The sequence below is a fragment of the Pelophylax lessonae genome, assembly GCF_965119305.1.
Source record: "Pelophylax lessonae genome assembly, chromosome: 4".
Taxonomy (NCBI): domain Eukaryota; kingdom Metazoa; phylum Chordata; class Amphibia; order Anura; family Ranidae; genus Pelophylax; species Pelophylax lessonae.
In genome coordinates this window covers 357,742,595-357,759,128 of record NC_138771.1, presented here as the reverse complement: position 1 = coordinate 357,759,128, position 16,534 = coordinate 357,742,595, and the positions used below count along the sequence as shown (strand labels likewise).

The 16,534-nt window shown below is 45.6% G+C and overlaps 1 protein-coding gene across 1 annotated transcript in view; it reads left to right on the top strand.

Annotated features, from left to right (window-relative positions):
- Positions 1-16,534, top strand: part of RAD50 (RAD50 double strand break repair protein) — a 549,855-nt gene that overhangs the window by 436,367 nt on the left and 96,954 nt on the right. The window contains exon 21 of the mRNA XM_082256750.1: positions 4,990-5,117. Coding sequence (XP_082112876.1) covers positions 4,990-5,117 — 128 coding nt within the window. The remainder of the gene's footprint in view (positions 1-4,989; positions 5,118-16,534) is intronic.

The following is a 16,534-nucleotide window of genomic DNA, read 5'->3' as shown; positions in this document are numbered from 1 at the left end:
TTGCCATATTTCAGGCTTCAAACATAAAGATATAAAACTGTAATTTTTTGTGAAGAATCAACAACAAGTGGGACACAATCATGAAGTGGAATGACATTTATTGGATATTTCAAACTTTTTTAACAAATAAAAAACTGAAAAATTGTGCAAAATTATTCAGCCCCTTTACTTTCAGTGCAGCAAACTCTCTCCAGAAGTCCAGTGAGGATCTCTGAATGATCCAATGTTTACCTAAATGACTCATGATGATAAATAGAATCCACCTGTGTGTGTAATCAAGTCTCTGTATAAATGCACCTGCACTGTGATAGTCTCAGAGGTCTGTTTAAAGCGCAGAGAGCATCATGAAGGAAAAGGAACACACCAGGCAGGTCGGAGATACTGTTGTGGAGAAGTTTAAAGCCGGATTTGGATACAAAAAGATTTCCCAAGCTTTAAACATCCCAAGGAGCACTGTTCAAGCTATAATATTGAAATGGAAGGAGTATCAGACCACTGCAAATCTACGAAGACCTGGCCGTCCCTCTAAACTTTCAGCTAATACAAGGAGAAGACTGATCAGAGATGCAGCCAAGAGGCCCATGATCACTTTGGATGAACTGCAGAGATCTAGAGGTGAGGTGGGAGACTCTGTCCATAGGACAACAATAAGTCGTATACTGCACAAATCTGGCCTTTATGGAAGAGTGGCAAGAAGAAAGCCATTTCTTAAAGATATCCATAAAAAGTGTCGTTTAAAGTTTGCCACAAGCCACCTGGGAGACGCACCAAACATGTGGAAGAAGGTGCTCTAGTCAGATGAAACCAAAATCAAACTTTTTGGCAACAATGCAAAACGTTATGTTTGGCGTAAAAGCAACACAGCTCATCACCCTGAACACACCATCCCCACTGTCAAACATGTGGTGGCAGCATCATGGTTTGGGCCTGCTTTTCTTCAGCAGGGACAGGGAAGATGGTTAAAATTGATGGGAAGATGGATGGAGCCAAATACAGAACCATTCTGGAAGAAAACCTGAAGGAGTCTGCAAAAGACCTGAGACTGGGACAGAGATTTGTCTTCCAACAAGACAATGATCCAAAACATAAAGCAAAATCTACAATGGAATGGTTCACAAATAAACATATCCAGGTGTTAGAATGGCCAAGTCAAAGTCCAGATCTGAATCCAATCGAGAATCTGTGGAAAGAACGGAAAACTGCTGTTCACAAACGCTCTCCATCCAACCTCACTGAGCTCAAGCTGTTTTGCAAGGAGGAATGGGCAAACATTTCAGTCTCTCGATGTGCAAAACTGATAGAGACATACCCCAATCGACTTACAGCTGTAATCGCAGCAAAAGGTGGCGCTACAAAGTATTAACTTAAGGGGGCTGAATAATTTTGCACGCCCAATTTTTCAGTTATTTATTTGTTAAAAAAGTTTGAAATATACAATAAATTTTGTTCCACTTCATGATTGTGTCCCACTTGTTGATGATTCTTCACAAAAAATACAGTTTTATATCTTTATGTTTGGAACCTGAAATGTGGCAAAAGGTCGAAGAGTTCAAGGGGGCCGAATACTTTCGCAAGGCACTGTATATATAAAAAAAAAAAAGAAAAACAACAACAATAAGTCCAACCACAAAGAGAGAAAAAAGAAAAAAACAAAAAAGAAGTTCTGGAAGACATGATTGGTATATACCAGCCTCTCATAGTTATTGCGGTCAAATCCTGCCAAAAAAAAACTGGCAGGCATATTTGATCGCATATATACCTATACTATCCCTCCTTCATCCTTTCCTGCCCTTAACCCGTTCCCCCTCCATCTGTCTTCATCCCCTTGTTTTAAAATATATTCCCATTTCCCTAATATCCAGAGAAATGGGATCACCTTAGGCTGGCCATACATGTTCAACCTCCGTTGCACAATCCTCTGCTAGATCTACCACAAACCACATGACGTGAGGCCAAAGCTTAACAACACATTCACCTGCATCCAATCAGGCAGGCCCTCGCACCACACACCCGAAGGCAAATTTAAAAAAAAAAAAAAATTGGACAGAAAATTGCATGAAAATTGTGTCGATATCCCAATATTTATGGACCTGTCTCTATATGTGTAAAGGATGCGCTAGCCTATCTGGTAGATGGCAGCACCTAGGACTCCTTAAACCCTGGGAGAAAAGTTAATGTACATTGGAAAAAAAACTAGTGCACTATCTAGACCAAATATGTAACACAATAAAAAGTTTGACAAAGGTAAATTCACAATGTGAAAACTATTGCAATAAAAAATGTGAACAACCTAAACGTGTACACAAATATGCTTCATAAAAAAAAACCTTTGTGAAGTGACAAAAAACATGCACAGACGTGATCATTTAGACCACAATAGTGAAAAAGAGAGCAAAAAAAAAGCTTTAACATAAAAAGTCCCATAAATATAAACGTTAAATTGTGATATTCACAGTCTCTTTGATGAAAAAAAGCTGAGAAGATATGCCAGAGATAACTCTTCCAAGTGCTGCATGCAACCCCAACATGCTCATACAAAAATGGCTGGCTGCTTACCAGAGACACACAGTCTCAAGGCCTTGGGAAATCACAACAAAAGCTCAAAAGATGTCACTCGTCCCGGCAGACAAGACAGACATAGATCCAGTGATCAACCAGGCAAAATGGTCGACCACAGGGGCTGGATGGACCATGCCCACACCCCAACACTCTACAGATCTCAGCTCGGTGATGAAAATAAGAAGCTAATAGTGCATTACCTCTTGTATAAAAAAAAGTGTTTATTCAAAAGTTGCACTTATATTAAAAATCGTAATGTACTCCAATACCAGTTGACGCCTTCTGAGGGAAAATGCATTGGGCGGAGCAAGCCGTGTGCTCTCTTGATGTACCTGCCTGTGTCAAGATTTTTAACGTAAGTGCAACTTTTAAATACGTTTTTTATACAAGAGGAATTCCCCTTTTAGCTTCTCCTTTTCATTACCAAGCTTAGATCTCTAGAGTGTTGGGGCGTGGGCATGGTCCATCCAGCCCCCGTAGCAGAGGGGTGAGCAGAGCTGCTGCTGTGTGAAAAAGCAGCATTTCTTCTGTTGGTACACTGAAAGTATAGTAATAGCTGTACTCCCAGCACTCAGTAAAACTACCAGTTGTACAGTTGTGCTCATAAGTTTACATACCCGGGCAGAATTTGATTTCTTGGCCATTTTTCAGAGAATATAAATAACACAAAAACTTTTCTTTCACTCATGGTTAGTGTTTGGCTGAAGCCATTTATTATCAATCAACTGTGTTTACTCTTTTTAAATCATAATGACAACAGAAACTACCCAAACGACTCTGATCAAAAGTTTACATACCCTGGTGATTTTGGCCTGATAACATGCACACAAGTTGACACAAAGGGGTTTGAATGGCTATTAAAGGTAACCATCCTCACCTGTGATCTGTTTGCTTGTAATTAGTGTGTGTGTATTAAAGGTCAATTTGTTTCTGGACTCCTGACAGATCCTTGCATCTTTCATCCAGTGCTGCACTGACGTTTCTGAATTCTGAGTCATGGGGAAAGCAAAAGAATTGTTAAAGGATCTGCGGGAAAAGGTAGTTGAACTGTATAAAATAGGAAAGGGATATAAAAAGATATCCAAGGAATTGAGAATGCCAATTAGCAGTGTTCAAACTCTAATCAAGAAGTGGAAAATGAGGGGTTCTGTTGAAACCAAACCACGGTCAGGTAGACCAACTAAATTTCAGCCACAACTGCCAGGAAAATAGTTTGGGATGCAAAGAAAAACCCACAAATAACTTCAGGTGAAATACAGGACTCTCTAAAAACATGTGGTGTGGCTGTTTCAAGATGTTTGAAGAAAGATGGGCTGCATGGTCGAGTCGCCAGAAGAAAGCCATTGCAACGCAAATGCCACAAAGTATCCCGCTCACATTACACCAAACAACACAGAGACAAGCCCCAAACCTGGCACAAAGTCATTTGGAGTGACGAGTCCAATATTGTGCTTTTTGGCCACAACCATAAACGCTACATTTGGAGAGGAGTCAACAAGGCCTATGATGAAAGGTACACCATTCCTACTGTGAAACACGGAGGTGGATCGCTGATGTTTTGGGGATGTGTGAGCTACAAAGGCAAAGGAAATTTGGTCAGAATTGATGGCAGGATGAATTCAGTATGTTATCAAAAAATACTGGAGGAAAATTTGCATTCATCAGCCCGGAAGCTACGTATGGGACGTGCTTGGACATTCCGACATGACAATGATCCTAAACACAAGGCCAATTCCACCTGTCATTGGCTACAGCGGAATAAAGTGAAGGTTCTGGAGTGGCCATCTCAGTCTCCTGGCCTCAATATCATTGAGCCACTCTGGAGAGATCTCAAATGTGCAGTTCATCCAAGAGAGCCCAAGAATTGTCAGCTTTACCATCTGAGAAGATAAAGAGCCTCGTCCACAAATACCACATAAGACTTCAAGCTGCCATTGATGTTAAAGGGTGCAATACACGGTATTAAGAACTGGGGTATGTAAACTTTTGATTAGGGTAATTTGGGTAGTTTCTGTTGTCATTATTAATTAAAAAGAGTAAACACAGTTGATTGATAATAAATGGCTTCAGCCAAACACTAACCATGAGTGAAAGAAAAGGTTTTTTGTTATCATTCATATTCTCTGAAAAATGGCAACAAAATCATAAACTCTGCCAGGGTATGTAAACTTATGAGCACAATTGTATATAAAATTAGTCCATCTCATGGGACTTAATCCATAGTAAACCAGGCACATTTTAGAAAGTGGCTAAATTCCTGGAGTTTGTCTTTAATTGCTGGACTAGCAGAGTTATTAGGCTAATGGCTTTCTAACGAATTATGGTTAAATCAGGCATCTTGTAGTGTCTGCTTTTAGGCAGGTAATTTACACATTTTTTAATGGAGTACAGGTTTGATTTATGCTGATTTTTTTTCTGTACCCACTGTAGATACAGGAACGATGTCTCCAGGACAATTTAACCCTTCGGAAACGAATGGAGGAGTTAAAGAAGGTTGAACAAGAACGAGAGCAACTATTAAAGGAAATGGGGCAGATGAAAGCTGCACATCTGAGGAAGTAAGAATATTCAGTCTTGGATCAGTTACCACAAAACATAATCCTGTATCCAGCCACAGTTTATTTTAGCATTGTTGAAAACTCTTCAGTTTACTTTTTATCATTTTGTGTGTAATACAGTACATATCAAATTCAAGAAAATTTCAGCGCTAATGAAATGAAAAGAGTGATAAATATCAGCAGCCAACACAAAATCAACCAACAATGACTCAAATTAATATTAAACCATAAGTGTAGCGCTAGAAATAAAAAATGATCACAACAAATGAAAAATAGTGTCCAAGTGAATGGAAAAACGAATAATCTCAATAATGTGAATTTAGAAAGAAAAAAAGGGGGGGGAGGGTAGTGTCCAGATGAATAAGTCCCAAAGGAAAATGATATAAAATCAAATCCTAAATCCACATGCGTAATGATCCAAGGGGGAGGATTTCTTCCCGTGGCACCAAGGGTATGTGAAGGAAGGGGAACACCTCTGTGATGGGGTAAGTACAGCAGCTTACCAGATTTCCATGGCTGATCAACTTAATGAATCAGCCTCTCCCAGCTATTTAATCAAGACCACTGAAGATCTGATGTTACGTGGATGCTTATTCAGAAATGGACCACTTCTCAGGATACGTGGAGGGATCAGTGCAGGAAAAACACTCCTCAATATTTCTCATCGATCATAAATGAATATAAAAGGAAAAAGAAAGCGAAGCCCATAGCGTGATCCCGTTTAAAAATTACAATCTTATTTATTAAAAAAGGTACTCACAATGTAACATAAGTATTCAGGCTTGTCAAAATGGTTGTACAAGGGATGGAAGTGCGGCGTCCCGCAAACTGTCCCAGGCAACAAGATAGTAGAGGCCGGCGAAAAATTCAAGGGGCGTGTGGACGTTGCGTCTGGAGTCGCCAACGTTTCGTCTCAATAGACTTCGCCCAACGTCCACACGCCCCTTGAATTTTTCGCCGGACGCCGCACTTCCATCCCTTGTACAACCATTTTGACAAGCCTGAATACTTATGTTACATTGTGAGTACCTTTTTTAATAAATAAGATTGTAATTTTTAAACGGGATCACGCTATGGGCTTTGCTTTCTTTTTCCTTTTATATTCATTTATGATCGATGAGAAATATTGAGGAGTGTTTTTCCTGCACTGATCCCTCCACGTATCCTGAGAAGTGGTCCATTTCTGAATAAGCATCCACGTAACATCAGATCTTCAGTGGTCTTGATTAAATAGCTGGGAGAGGCTGATTCATTAAGTTGATCAGCCATGGAAATCTGGTAAGCTGCTGTACTTACCCCATCACAGAGGTGTTCCCCTTCCTTCACATACTCTTGGTGCCACGGGAAGAAATCCTCCCCCTTGGATCATTACGCATGTGGATTTAGGATTTGATTTTATATCATTTTCCTTTGGGACTTATTCATCTGGACACTACCCTCCCCCCCTTTTTTTCTTTCTAAATTCACATTATTGAGATTATTAGTTTTTCCATTCACTTGGACACTATTTTTCATTTGTTGTGATCATTTTTTATTTCTAGCGCTACACTTATGGTTTAATACAGTACATATGCATCACACTTCACTTTAATAGTCTTTGTTGAAAGTGCAGAATTTGGTCATAGAAAAATCTGCAGGCAGTGAACATGAGCAATCCATGTTTGCAGCGCAGGGTGCGTACGCAGTATAAAGGAGCTCCATTGGTCACAGACAGAGGAGGCAAGCTCCCATCCCGCAGCCTCGGCGGAGCTGGCAGCGGTCATGCAGGCAATTACTACATGTCAGATTACTCCTGACAAAATAGTTCACCTGCAGACCAGCTTTGGGTTTATCCGGAAGGATTTGGACTCCTTCAGTCACTAAAGTTAAGCAGAGGGTCTCTTTCACGGAAGACACCGTGACAGTCCATACTGTCAACCTCCACACTTTGAAGATCAAGGTTGAAGCCCTGGAGACTCGGGCGAAGGATGCAGAGAACTGCAATAGATGGAATAATCCCTAGGTCCTGGGTCTTCCGGAGGTTGTGGAGAGTGCCAGTTACTCCCAAGTGCCAAGTTCTCTTCCTTCTCGGTGGAGCATGCCCACCATATTCCATTTGCCTGGGGTCAAGTTGGGGCTTCGCCGTGTACCTTCATCTTTAAATTATAGCACTTTCTAGATTGGGACTTGGCCCTGACAAAGGCCTGCCCACAGGGTGATCTGCGTTACGAGAATGCAAAGCTATTACTGTTTCCTGATTACTCGGTTGAAATGCAGAGGCAGAGAGGGCTCAACTACATGTCAAAGGGCTCAAGTACAGTATGTTATTCCCTGCCCGTCTACAAGTGGAGGATGGCACATTTCCAGAAGAAGCTTTGGCCTGGCTGGACACCATAAGTTGTCGGTGAGCTATTCCTATTACTTGGGTCATGGGTTCTTCTTTGCTAATTCTTCTCTGCTGGTTACTATGGATTTTTAGTGACCTGAGTGTAGAATCTCCTGTGACTCCTTGATCTCTGGGTCGTTGTGGGCCTTCTGTTCCCCTGTTTTTACTGCACTATATGCTCTACATTGGTCCTTGCATATTATTCACATACTTTGTGGATTCCAGTTCGAGATCATGTCCCCAGCCTTTTGGCTGGGCGATCATACTCAGTTATTTCTGGATGATACTAATTGACTTTGTGTTTCTCTCATGACATTACTGGTGCATGCTCTAGAGCAGCGTTTCTCAACTCCGGTCCTCTGGGCACACTAACAGGCCAGATTTTAAGTATTACCTTGGGGAGATGCAGACTAGAATACTGCAATCACTGAGCAGCAAATGATATCACCTGTGATGTATTTCAGTTTTCTTGCAAACCTGGCCTGTTAGTGTGCCCCGAGGACCGGAGTTGAGAAACACTGCTCTAGAGACACTGAGCACCTGACTCTTGTTAATATAGCCCCCTAGTTGGTGACATTTGCCATGTTTTGGGTTGGGTGTGAAACCTCCTCTATCGGGTGGGGGATTGTTTCTACGGTTTCTATGGTCAAAATGGTCCATGGTGTGCTGTTATTTCTTTGTAGGCTTTTGTCTATTATTTATTTATTTTGCTATGTTTGCTCCTGGTGCAGGGTTAGTGGCTGTCCGAGTCCTGCTGTTGTCTCTTCTACAAACTTTTTTCCCCACTCAAGTTTGACTACTTGTAAAAATACTATCATGGAATGTGTGTGGACTGAACTCTATGTTTAAGCGTTCATTGGTGTTTCAATTCTTGCAGAAGCCACCCCCCGCACATATGTATATTACAAGAGACTCACTTGGTGGGTGGGAAGGTGCTTAGCTTAAAAAAAGATCTGGGCGGGTTACCATTATCACATCACACACACTAATTTTCTAGGAGGAGTCAGCTCTTGGTGCACAAGTCAATAACGTTTAAACTGTTGCCTATGGATCTGGACTCAAACGATCGCTATGTAATTGTTCAAGCAGTTATACATAGTCTAGGGATGGTGCTGGTTGGACTTTATCTCCCGCCGGCAGCATCGGTCAGGCAGCTATATACTTCATCGGCCTGTTTTGCTTCCTTTCCTACTGACAATATTTTGATTATGGGGGACTTTAATATGATGCCGGACCCTGGACAGGATAGAATGTTTCCCACTGCCACCTCAGGCCCTGATTTACTGGCATGGGTGGACGCCTTTCATTTTGTAGATGTTTGACGATGGTGGAATCCTGGGTTAAGAAGCCTATACCTGCCCCTCTTGTTTTTTGTTTGGGTACCTCTGTGTCTCCTGCTGAAGGTCTTTGAAGATTATTTCAGTTCTGGTTAACCAATCTGAGCATTGACATGCCATACCATAGTGAGCTTCTAGATTTCTGAAATAGACAGGATGTCTCTGTTTCCCGACCTGAGATGCATTTAAAGCTTTTACTAGGGGCAGTTTGGAAGCTATTACGTGAACTCATCCTCCTCCGTGCGGAGGCCACTAATGTGCGCCTGCTCCACCAGACCCAGAAGATGACCCAGAAGACCCAGAACAGGGTGAAAAGATGGGACGTCTCCTGGCTAAAGAACAATCCTGCATTACTGATTCTGGTGTGGGTTTGGGGGGAGGGAGGGGGGGTGTTGACAGTCCCTGCACAAATTAATGCTTGCTTTGCTGTATATCTCCAAGACCTTTATGCATCATAAGCCACCCGCTCAGAGGAGGTGGCGGTATACCTGGAGGACATTGACCTTCCTAGCTTAACTGATATGTACATACATAAAATGGATGCTCCTATACCCTTGGAGGAGCTGCAGTTGGCTGTTAAATCTCTCCAGATGCCAGGCCCGTGTTGGCCTCCCAGCAGAATTTTTTAAAACGTATGCATATCCTCCCCTGCCTGTTTACCATAAAACTCTGCTGGGTGCCATTCAGTCAAGCTCCCTGCCTTCATCCATGAGCAAGGTGGTGATTGGGGTTCTCCCTAAGCCTGGCAGGGACCCATATCTTTGCTCTTCATAAAGGCTCATCCAGTTGCTTAACGTGGATGGTAAAATCCAAGCAAAAGTCTTGGCCCGTCGTCTTAATATAGTTATTAATTCATTGGTACATCCGGACCCATCCAGGTCCATGCTGGGCAGGGGAACGAACATTAATATCCATAGACTGCTTACCCATGTTGCCAGAGCGAATGAGCACAGCCGGGGGGTAGTGGTCTCTCTTGATGCTGAAAAGGCCTTTGAATCAGTGGAATAGCCCTACTTTAGGGCTGTCCTCCTTAAGTTTGGGTTTGGCCCCAATTTCATAGCTTGGATTCGCATGTTGTATTCCACCCCGTTGACTAGAATTGGTACCAACAATTCATTGTCCCCACCCTTCCTTCTTGAGTGGGGTACGAGACAGGGATGTCCCCTGTTCCCCCCTCCCTCTGGCGATGGAATCCTTGGCTGCTTTAATCAGGACTGCTGACTTCGTTCAGGGTGTTAGAGTGGGGGGTGATAGAAGAGAAAATATCTTGTTATGCTGATGATACCCTCCTTTTTTTTAACTGATGTCACCTCTTCATTACCTGCTGCCCTCCAAATTATAGACTTATTCGGCTCTTATTCGGGAATCAAAATTAATTAGGGTAATCTTCTATTTCTCTTTCGTTCATTGACGGACACAGCTCCTGTCATTCTTGACCATTGGGTTATGCAGCCTCCTACAGGAGTGGGACACTAGGCAGAAAAGACTTCTGGCTACCACCCATGGGCAGTCCCAGGGGGTATACTCCCTCTCCCTGCTATAGTCACTTAGTTTTTTCTGCCTAGTTAGGATAAGGACCTTGGTGCACATTTCCCCACCTGATCCCCTCTCTGAGGCTGGGGGCCCTCCGGGTCCCAACCAACCATCCATGCACAGACAGCGGTCCTGAAGTCCCTTGTGTCCCGGTTGGAGGTGGATTGTGGGCGACGGGCTAGCAAAAAGTGACCGAACCCTGGTTTAAGGGTCCCCAGCCTTTAAGGATCTGGCTGACCAGAAGGCGGAGGCTGTGGCCCGCATTATGTACACATTAGCGGGTTCCGCAATGAGGCCGGTATTTACTATTGCCCTAGTGTTGCCATCTCGAGTCAGAGAGAGTGGGTTAAGCTCCTACACCATGACTTGGAGAGTGAACAACTCCCTCCTGCTTTTGCTGAGCTGGCGGACCTACTGGTCCAGGGGTTGCAGTTTATCTGTGATGCCTCCTTGGATAAGGCTCTCCTCTCTGTTTTGGCTGTGGTCCTTCGGCGTGTCTTTTGGCTTAAATGCTGCTCTGCAGACCAGACTTCTAAGCAGGCCCTGACTGATCTGCCCTGTCTGTCTGGCGCTACCCTGGGTGACATCATTAAAGATCTCACAGGGGGGAAGAGTACCTTTCTTCTACAGGCTACTAAGGGTAAGGAACCTTGTCGTAGACGTGAACCTTCCTTCTCGGCTCATAAGAAGTTTTTTCTTCCCTCAGGGTCGACTGTCAAGGGCTCAAAGCCTTTCAGTGCCTCCTCTGGTGGCTCCAAACAAATCTGGTCTGGCAAGCAGAGAGCGGGCTTCTCCAGACCCGCAGACAAGGCTCCTTCAACATGAAGGTGCGCCCTCACAAGTATCAGGGGTGGGGGGACGTCTTTGCTGGTTTCCGGAGCCATGGACTTCCCTGGTGCAAGGCAAGTGGGTCCACAGAGTTATTCAGTCCGGTTACAAGATTGAGTTTCGCTCTTGTCCCTTGGCAAGGTTTTTTCTTTCCAACCTGCACCTGCCTGCAGACCAGTTACAGGGTCTGTTTGCAGACGGGCAGTACAAGACCTGTTCCTTCAGGGGGTGATTGTCCCGATTCCGACTTCGAAAAGATTTCAGGGTTTTTACTCAATCCTGTTCACAGTCCCCAGGAAGGAAGGCAAAGTGTGTTCAATCCTGGACCTCAAGGCGCTAAACTGCTTTGTGCGGGTACAAAAGTTCAGAATGGAGACCATTCGAACGGCGGTGGCATCCCTGCGTCAGGGGGGGTTTTCTTGCCTCTATCGACAGGAAGGATGCTTACCTTCACATTCCAATATGTGTCAGTCACTAGCATTTTCTCTGCTTTGCAGTGGGAGAGGAGCATTATCAGTTTGTGGCGTTACCCTTTGATCTCTCCTCGGCTCTTCACAAAAGTGTTGGCTCTGTTGCTAGCTTTGCTACGCCAACGGGGGATCGTGGTACTGGGCTATTTGGACAATCTCCTTCTGCGAGCAGAGTCACCATCTGCTCTGGTGGAGAACCTAGAGATCACAATATGAACTCTGTGGGAGTTCTGACGGATTATGAATTTTCAGAAGTCTTCCCTGGTTCCATCCACAAAGCTGGACTATTTGGGCCTGACTCTGGATTCGGCCGTAGCTAGAGTACTTCTTCCTCTGGACAAACTCCAGAAATTGCAAGCACCTCCTGCTGTCCAACAAATGGTCCTCCCTCTGGACTTGCATGTGGGTAATGGGCCTGATGGTATCTACCTTCGAGGCAGTTCCGTTTGCGCAGTTCCATACAAGGTCCCTGCAAAAGGAGATTCTGACCAAATGGGACAAGACTCCGCAGTCTCTGGACAATCCGATCTGGCTGAGTCGGGGAACAAAGGAGTCCCTGATATGGTGGCTTCGCTGTCCAGCAATTTGGCTGAGAAAATCCTTCCTCCCCTTGTATTGAACAGTGGTCACCATGGATGCCAGCATGTCCGGCTGGGCAGGCATCCTCCGCAAGCATTCTGCTCAGGGGATATGGATGCTGGAAGAGTCCAGACTACCGTTTAACGTCCTGGAACTATGAGCGATAAGACTGTGTCTGGATCATTGGACGGATCGTGTTCAGGATTGGCCCTGTGCACGTTTAATTGGACAATGCCACGGCTGTGGCTTATGTCAACCACCAAGGGGGCACAAGAAGTGCCCTGGTGGCTCTGGAGGTAGCCAGCATTCTAACATTGGCAGAACTGTTTGTTCCAGCTCCCTCCGCCATGCACATTCAGATTGCCTCAGTCGGCAGGCGTTGGCCCAAGGTCAGTGGTCCCTTCATCCGGAGGTGTTACATCAGCTCTCCCTCTGGTGGGGCACTCCCAAGGTGGATCTGTAGGCGTCTCGGCTCAACAGAAAGGTGCAGAGGTTTGTGGGACTGTCAAGGGATCTTCTGGCAGATGCCACAGAAGCACTGGTGGCCCCGTGGGGTCATTATTTGATTTACACCTTCCCTCCTCTCAAGCTTCTGCTATGACTTCTACACAGGATCGAGGCAAAAAGGATTCTGGTCTTCTTAGTGACTCTGGACTGGCCTCGCCAGGCTTGGTACGCTGATCTTCCTTGGATGCTTCCTCTCAGGGAGGATCTGCTGTCCCAAGGACCAATTTTCAATCCTGCTTTACAGTCGCTGGCTTTAACGGCTTGGCAGTTGAATGCCTTGTGCTAAAGGATAGAGGTTTATCTGAGTCTGTGATTCCTACTATGTTAAAAGCTAGGAAATCTACTTCTAGGAAGATCAACCCTCGTACGTGGAAGACAACATACATTGCGTGGTGTGAGTCTCTTGGGGTTCGTCCTCGCTCTTTCTCGATGGCTTCAGATCGTAACCTTCCTTCAGAAATCGCACTCCCTGGTGCGTACTGTTCTTCAGGGTGTCCAACATTTGGTTCCTCCAGTGCGGACTCCGTTGCCCTCTTGGGATCTTAATTTGGTGCTTTCAGCTCCACAGAAGCCTCCCTTTGAAAAGATTCAAGAGATTACCCTACTTACACTGTCCCAGAAGGTGGCCTCTACTAGGGCGCTTAATGCCTCCTGGGCCTTCCATCATCAAGTGTCAGTGACACAGGTTTGCAAGGCAGCCACCTGGTCATTGATGCACACTTTTACAGTTTTGTAAAGTGGATGTGTTGGCATCTGCGGATGCTTTCTTTGGCCGCAAGATTTTGCAGGCTGCTGTTTAAGAGGACCTGATCCTCTTTGAGGGTGTATTGTTTTCTTCAGGGTGGGCTCCAGTTGTTTTGGTTGAGCCCCTGTTACCTGGTTGGCTAATGTTTAGCCTTGGTAATAGTTACATAGTAGGTGAGGTTGAATAAAGACAATAGTCCATTCAGTTCAACCTGTGTAGGTGTGTGTGGCCGTAATCATCTCACATACCCCTGAATGTTCTGATCCTTGAGATGTACGTCTAAGAGTCTTTTGAAAGCCACCACACTTCCCGTAATGTTTTGCTGTTTCCCACCCCTCATTTTTAACACTGCTTTGGGACCTCTCAATGGTCAAGAATGACAGGAGCTATGTCCATCAATGAAGGAAAGAGAAAATGTGTTTTTTGACTTACCGTAAAATCCATTTCTTTGATGTTCATTGACGGACACAGCACCAACCCCTCTGTGGAGTTATAATTCTCCTGACACTGCTTGTAACAAACTAAGTGATTATAGCAGGAAGAGGGAGTATACCCCTGGTACTGCCCATGGGTGTAGTCAGAAGTTTTTTCTGCCTAGTGTCCTACTCCTGTAGGGGCCAGCATAACCCAATGGTCAAGAATGACATGAGCTGTGCCTCTCAATGAACATCAGGGAAATGGCTTTCTAAGGTAAGTCAAAAATCCCATTTCTCTATCGCTCGTTGACAGCACCCACTCACTCTGCTATAGAATTCAATTTGTTTCTGCCTAGTTTAGGAGTAGGACTTCAGTCTTAGTTTGTTTTTTTATTTTAAAGGGAACCTTTGTTAAAATTAAATTTTTTAACTAGTTATGTTCCTGAGAGAACTGCAATCAACAGCCGGAGTGGATATCCTTAAGGTCTCCCAGTCCAGCCAGCATGTGCAGGTTATAGCCCCGCGCAAGGCCTCGCCACCAAAGAGCCCAGTGGACAGGGGCTTGCTGCGAGTGAAACACCTCGTCGGGAAGAACACGACCTGGTTTGGCCTGAGTCGCAACGTGCCCCTTGGCAGTCAGCACCTCCACCCGAGTGGAGGGGTAGTCTGTCTGGAGTGGCACCCACCCGATTGTCATTGGTATGGTGAGTAGCGTCCCCCCGCCCCCCCCCCCCCATAGCTCTTGGTGGGGGGGTGGATGTGGTTGTTGCTGAACGGGCTGTCTGGATCGCACAAGGGGGTCTTTGAGCAAGTTCCCTGCCCCCTGGGAGTTAGTGACTGGGGCAGGAATGTTTTTGGGCTTCCTGCTGTGGTTATAGGCTTGGGGGGGGGGGGATGTTTCTTCATCTGTGGGTCTGCACCTCACGTGTCTGGGTTGGGCCGAAAATTTAGTCCGCAGCTTTGCAGCCTACTCGCGGCTGTCCGGGTACCTGACTGAGATGAGGTGCCTGACCAAGCTGACAGGCGTATGCCTCAAGCAGCCGGATCGGGCCAAAAATTGAGGCCGCTGCTTGTGGCCTACCCGCGGCTGACGGAGCTGGCTGTCTGAGTGACTGACCAGGCTGTCCGAGCTGCTGATCAAGCTGACAGAGCAACGGATGGGCCTTCTCCCCCCCCCCCCTCAGGGGGGTGGACATATGGACTGCCTGGTGCCCCCCTTGAACCGGGGGGCGCTGTGGGGGTATTGTTGTGTAGAGGTACTCTGCCTGCGCGTCTGCATCATGGCGGGCCCCCTCTTCCCCTTTATAGGGGCTATGTCCTTTTATGTCATTTATGGCGGGTGACCCTTAGGTCTAATAGGGGTCTTTAAGTGGAACTTTAGCAGATGTCTCCTTGTGGGACTGTGTTCGGCGACCTCCCCTGCTTGTTATGTTCTCAGGGTGAGCTTAGTATATACTGTAGCGACTCTACTGGTTCTGTGTCCACGCACTTCGTTTGCTCTGCGGTGAGGATGATTCCTTTTTTTACTGCACATGCGCATACAAGGGCGCTGATGCATGCACTGATTGTATCCGTGCAGAAAATTTTTAACACGGGGGACGCCAGTCCCCTCGAGGCCCACAGATCCCCTAAAAGTGGCAAAGGTACTCCCTTTTCCCACCTACTGTGACAAAAAGCATGAAGGGACGCCCTCACCCTTATCTGGGTTGGGGTGACGTCTTAGTTTTCTGTCCGGAGCCAGGGACCTCCTTGATTCAGGACAAATGGGCCCACGAGCTGCTCCAATCGGGTTACAAGATCGAATTCAGGTCCCGACCGTCGGACAGATTCTTTCCGTCCAATCTATGCCTATCTTCAGATAGGTTAAGGGATCTACGGGAGGTGGTACAAGATCTGCTGTCGCAAAGGGGGATTGTGCCGTTTTTTTTTTTTTTTTTAAGGGTTTTATTCAAACCTGTTTACTGTTCCCAGGAAAGAAGGGAAAGTGCTTCCAATTCTTGTCCTCCAGGCTCTGAATCGCTTTGTGCGGGTACAGAGGTTTTGAATAGAGTCCATTTGCATGGTAGTGGCATTCGCTTCACTGTAGGAGAGGAACATTATCAATTTGTGGCGTTACCCTTTGGTCTCGCTTCCACCCCCAGGGTCTTCACCAACGTGTTTGCTCCGGTTTTGGCATTACTGTGACAGTGGGAGATTGTGGTACTAGGGTACCTGGACGATCTACTCTTAAGAGCAGACTCCCACTCAGTACTGGTGGGCGATCTGTCAATCACTGTACTGACTCTGCAAGAGTTCGGTTGGACCATCAATTTCAGAAAATCTGCTCTGGTCCCAGCCTCCAAAATGGTTTGTCTGGAACGGACTCTGGACTCAGCCTCTGTGAGGGTGTTTCTTCCCCTGGAAAAGCTGCAAAAGTTGATTCGGTTGCTGTTATCAAGCACTCTGTCCTCATCGCGGACTTGCATGTGAGCTCTAGGCCTGATGGTGTCTACCTTCGGGACGGTTCCGTTTGCTCAGTTCACACAAGACCTCTGCAAAGGGGTATTCTTGTTAAGTGGAACAAGGATCCAAAATCTTGGACAATCTGATTTGGTAAAGTCAAAACGCAAGAAATACTCTTCTGAGGTGGCTCCGTTC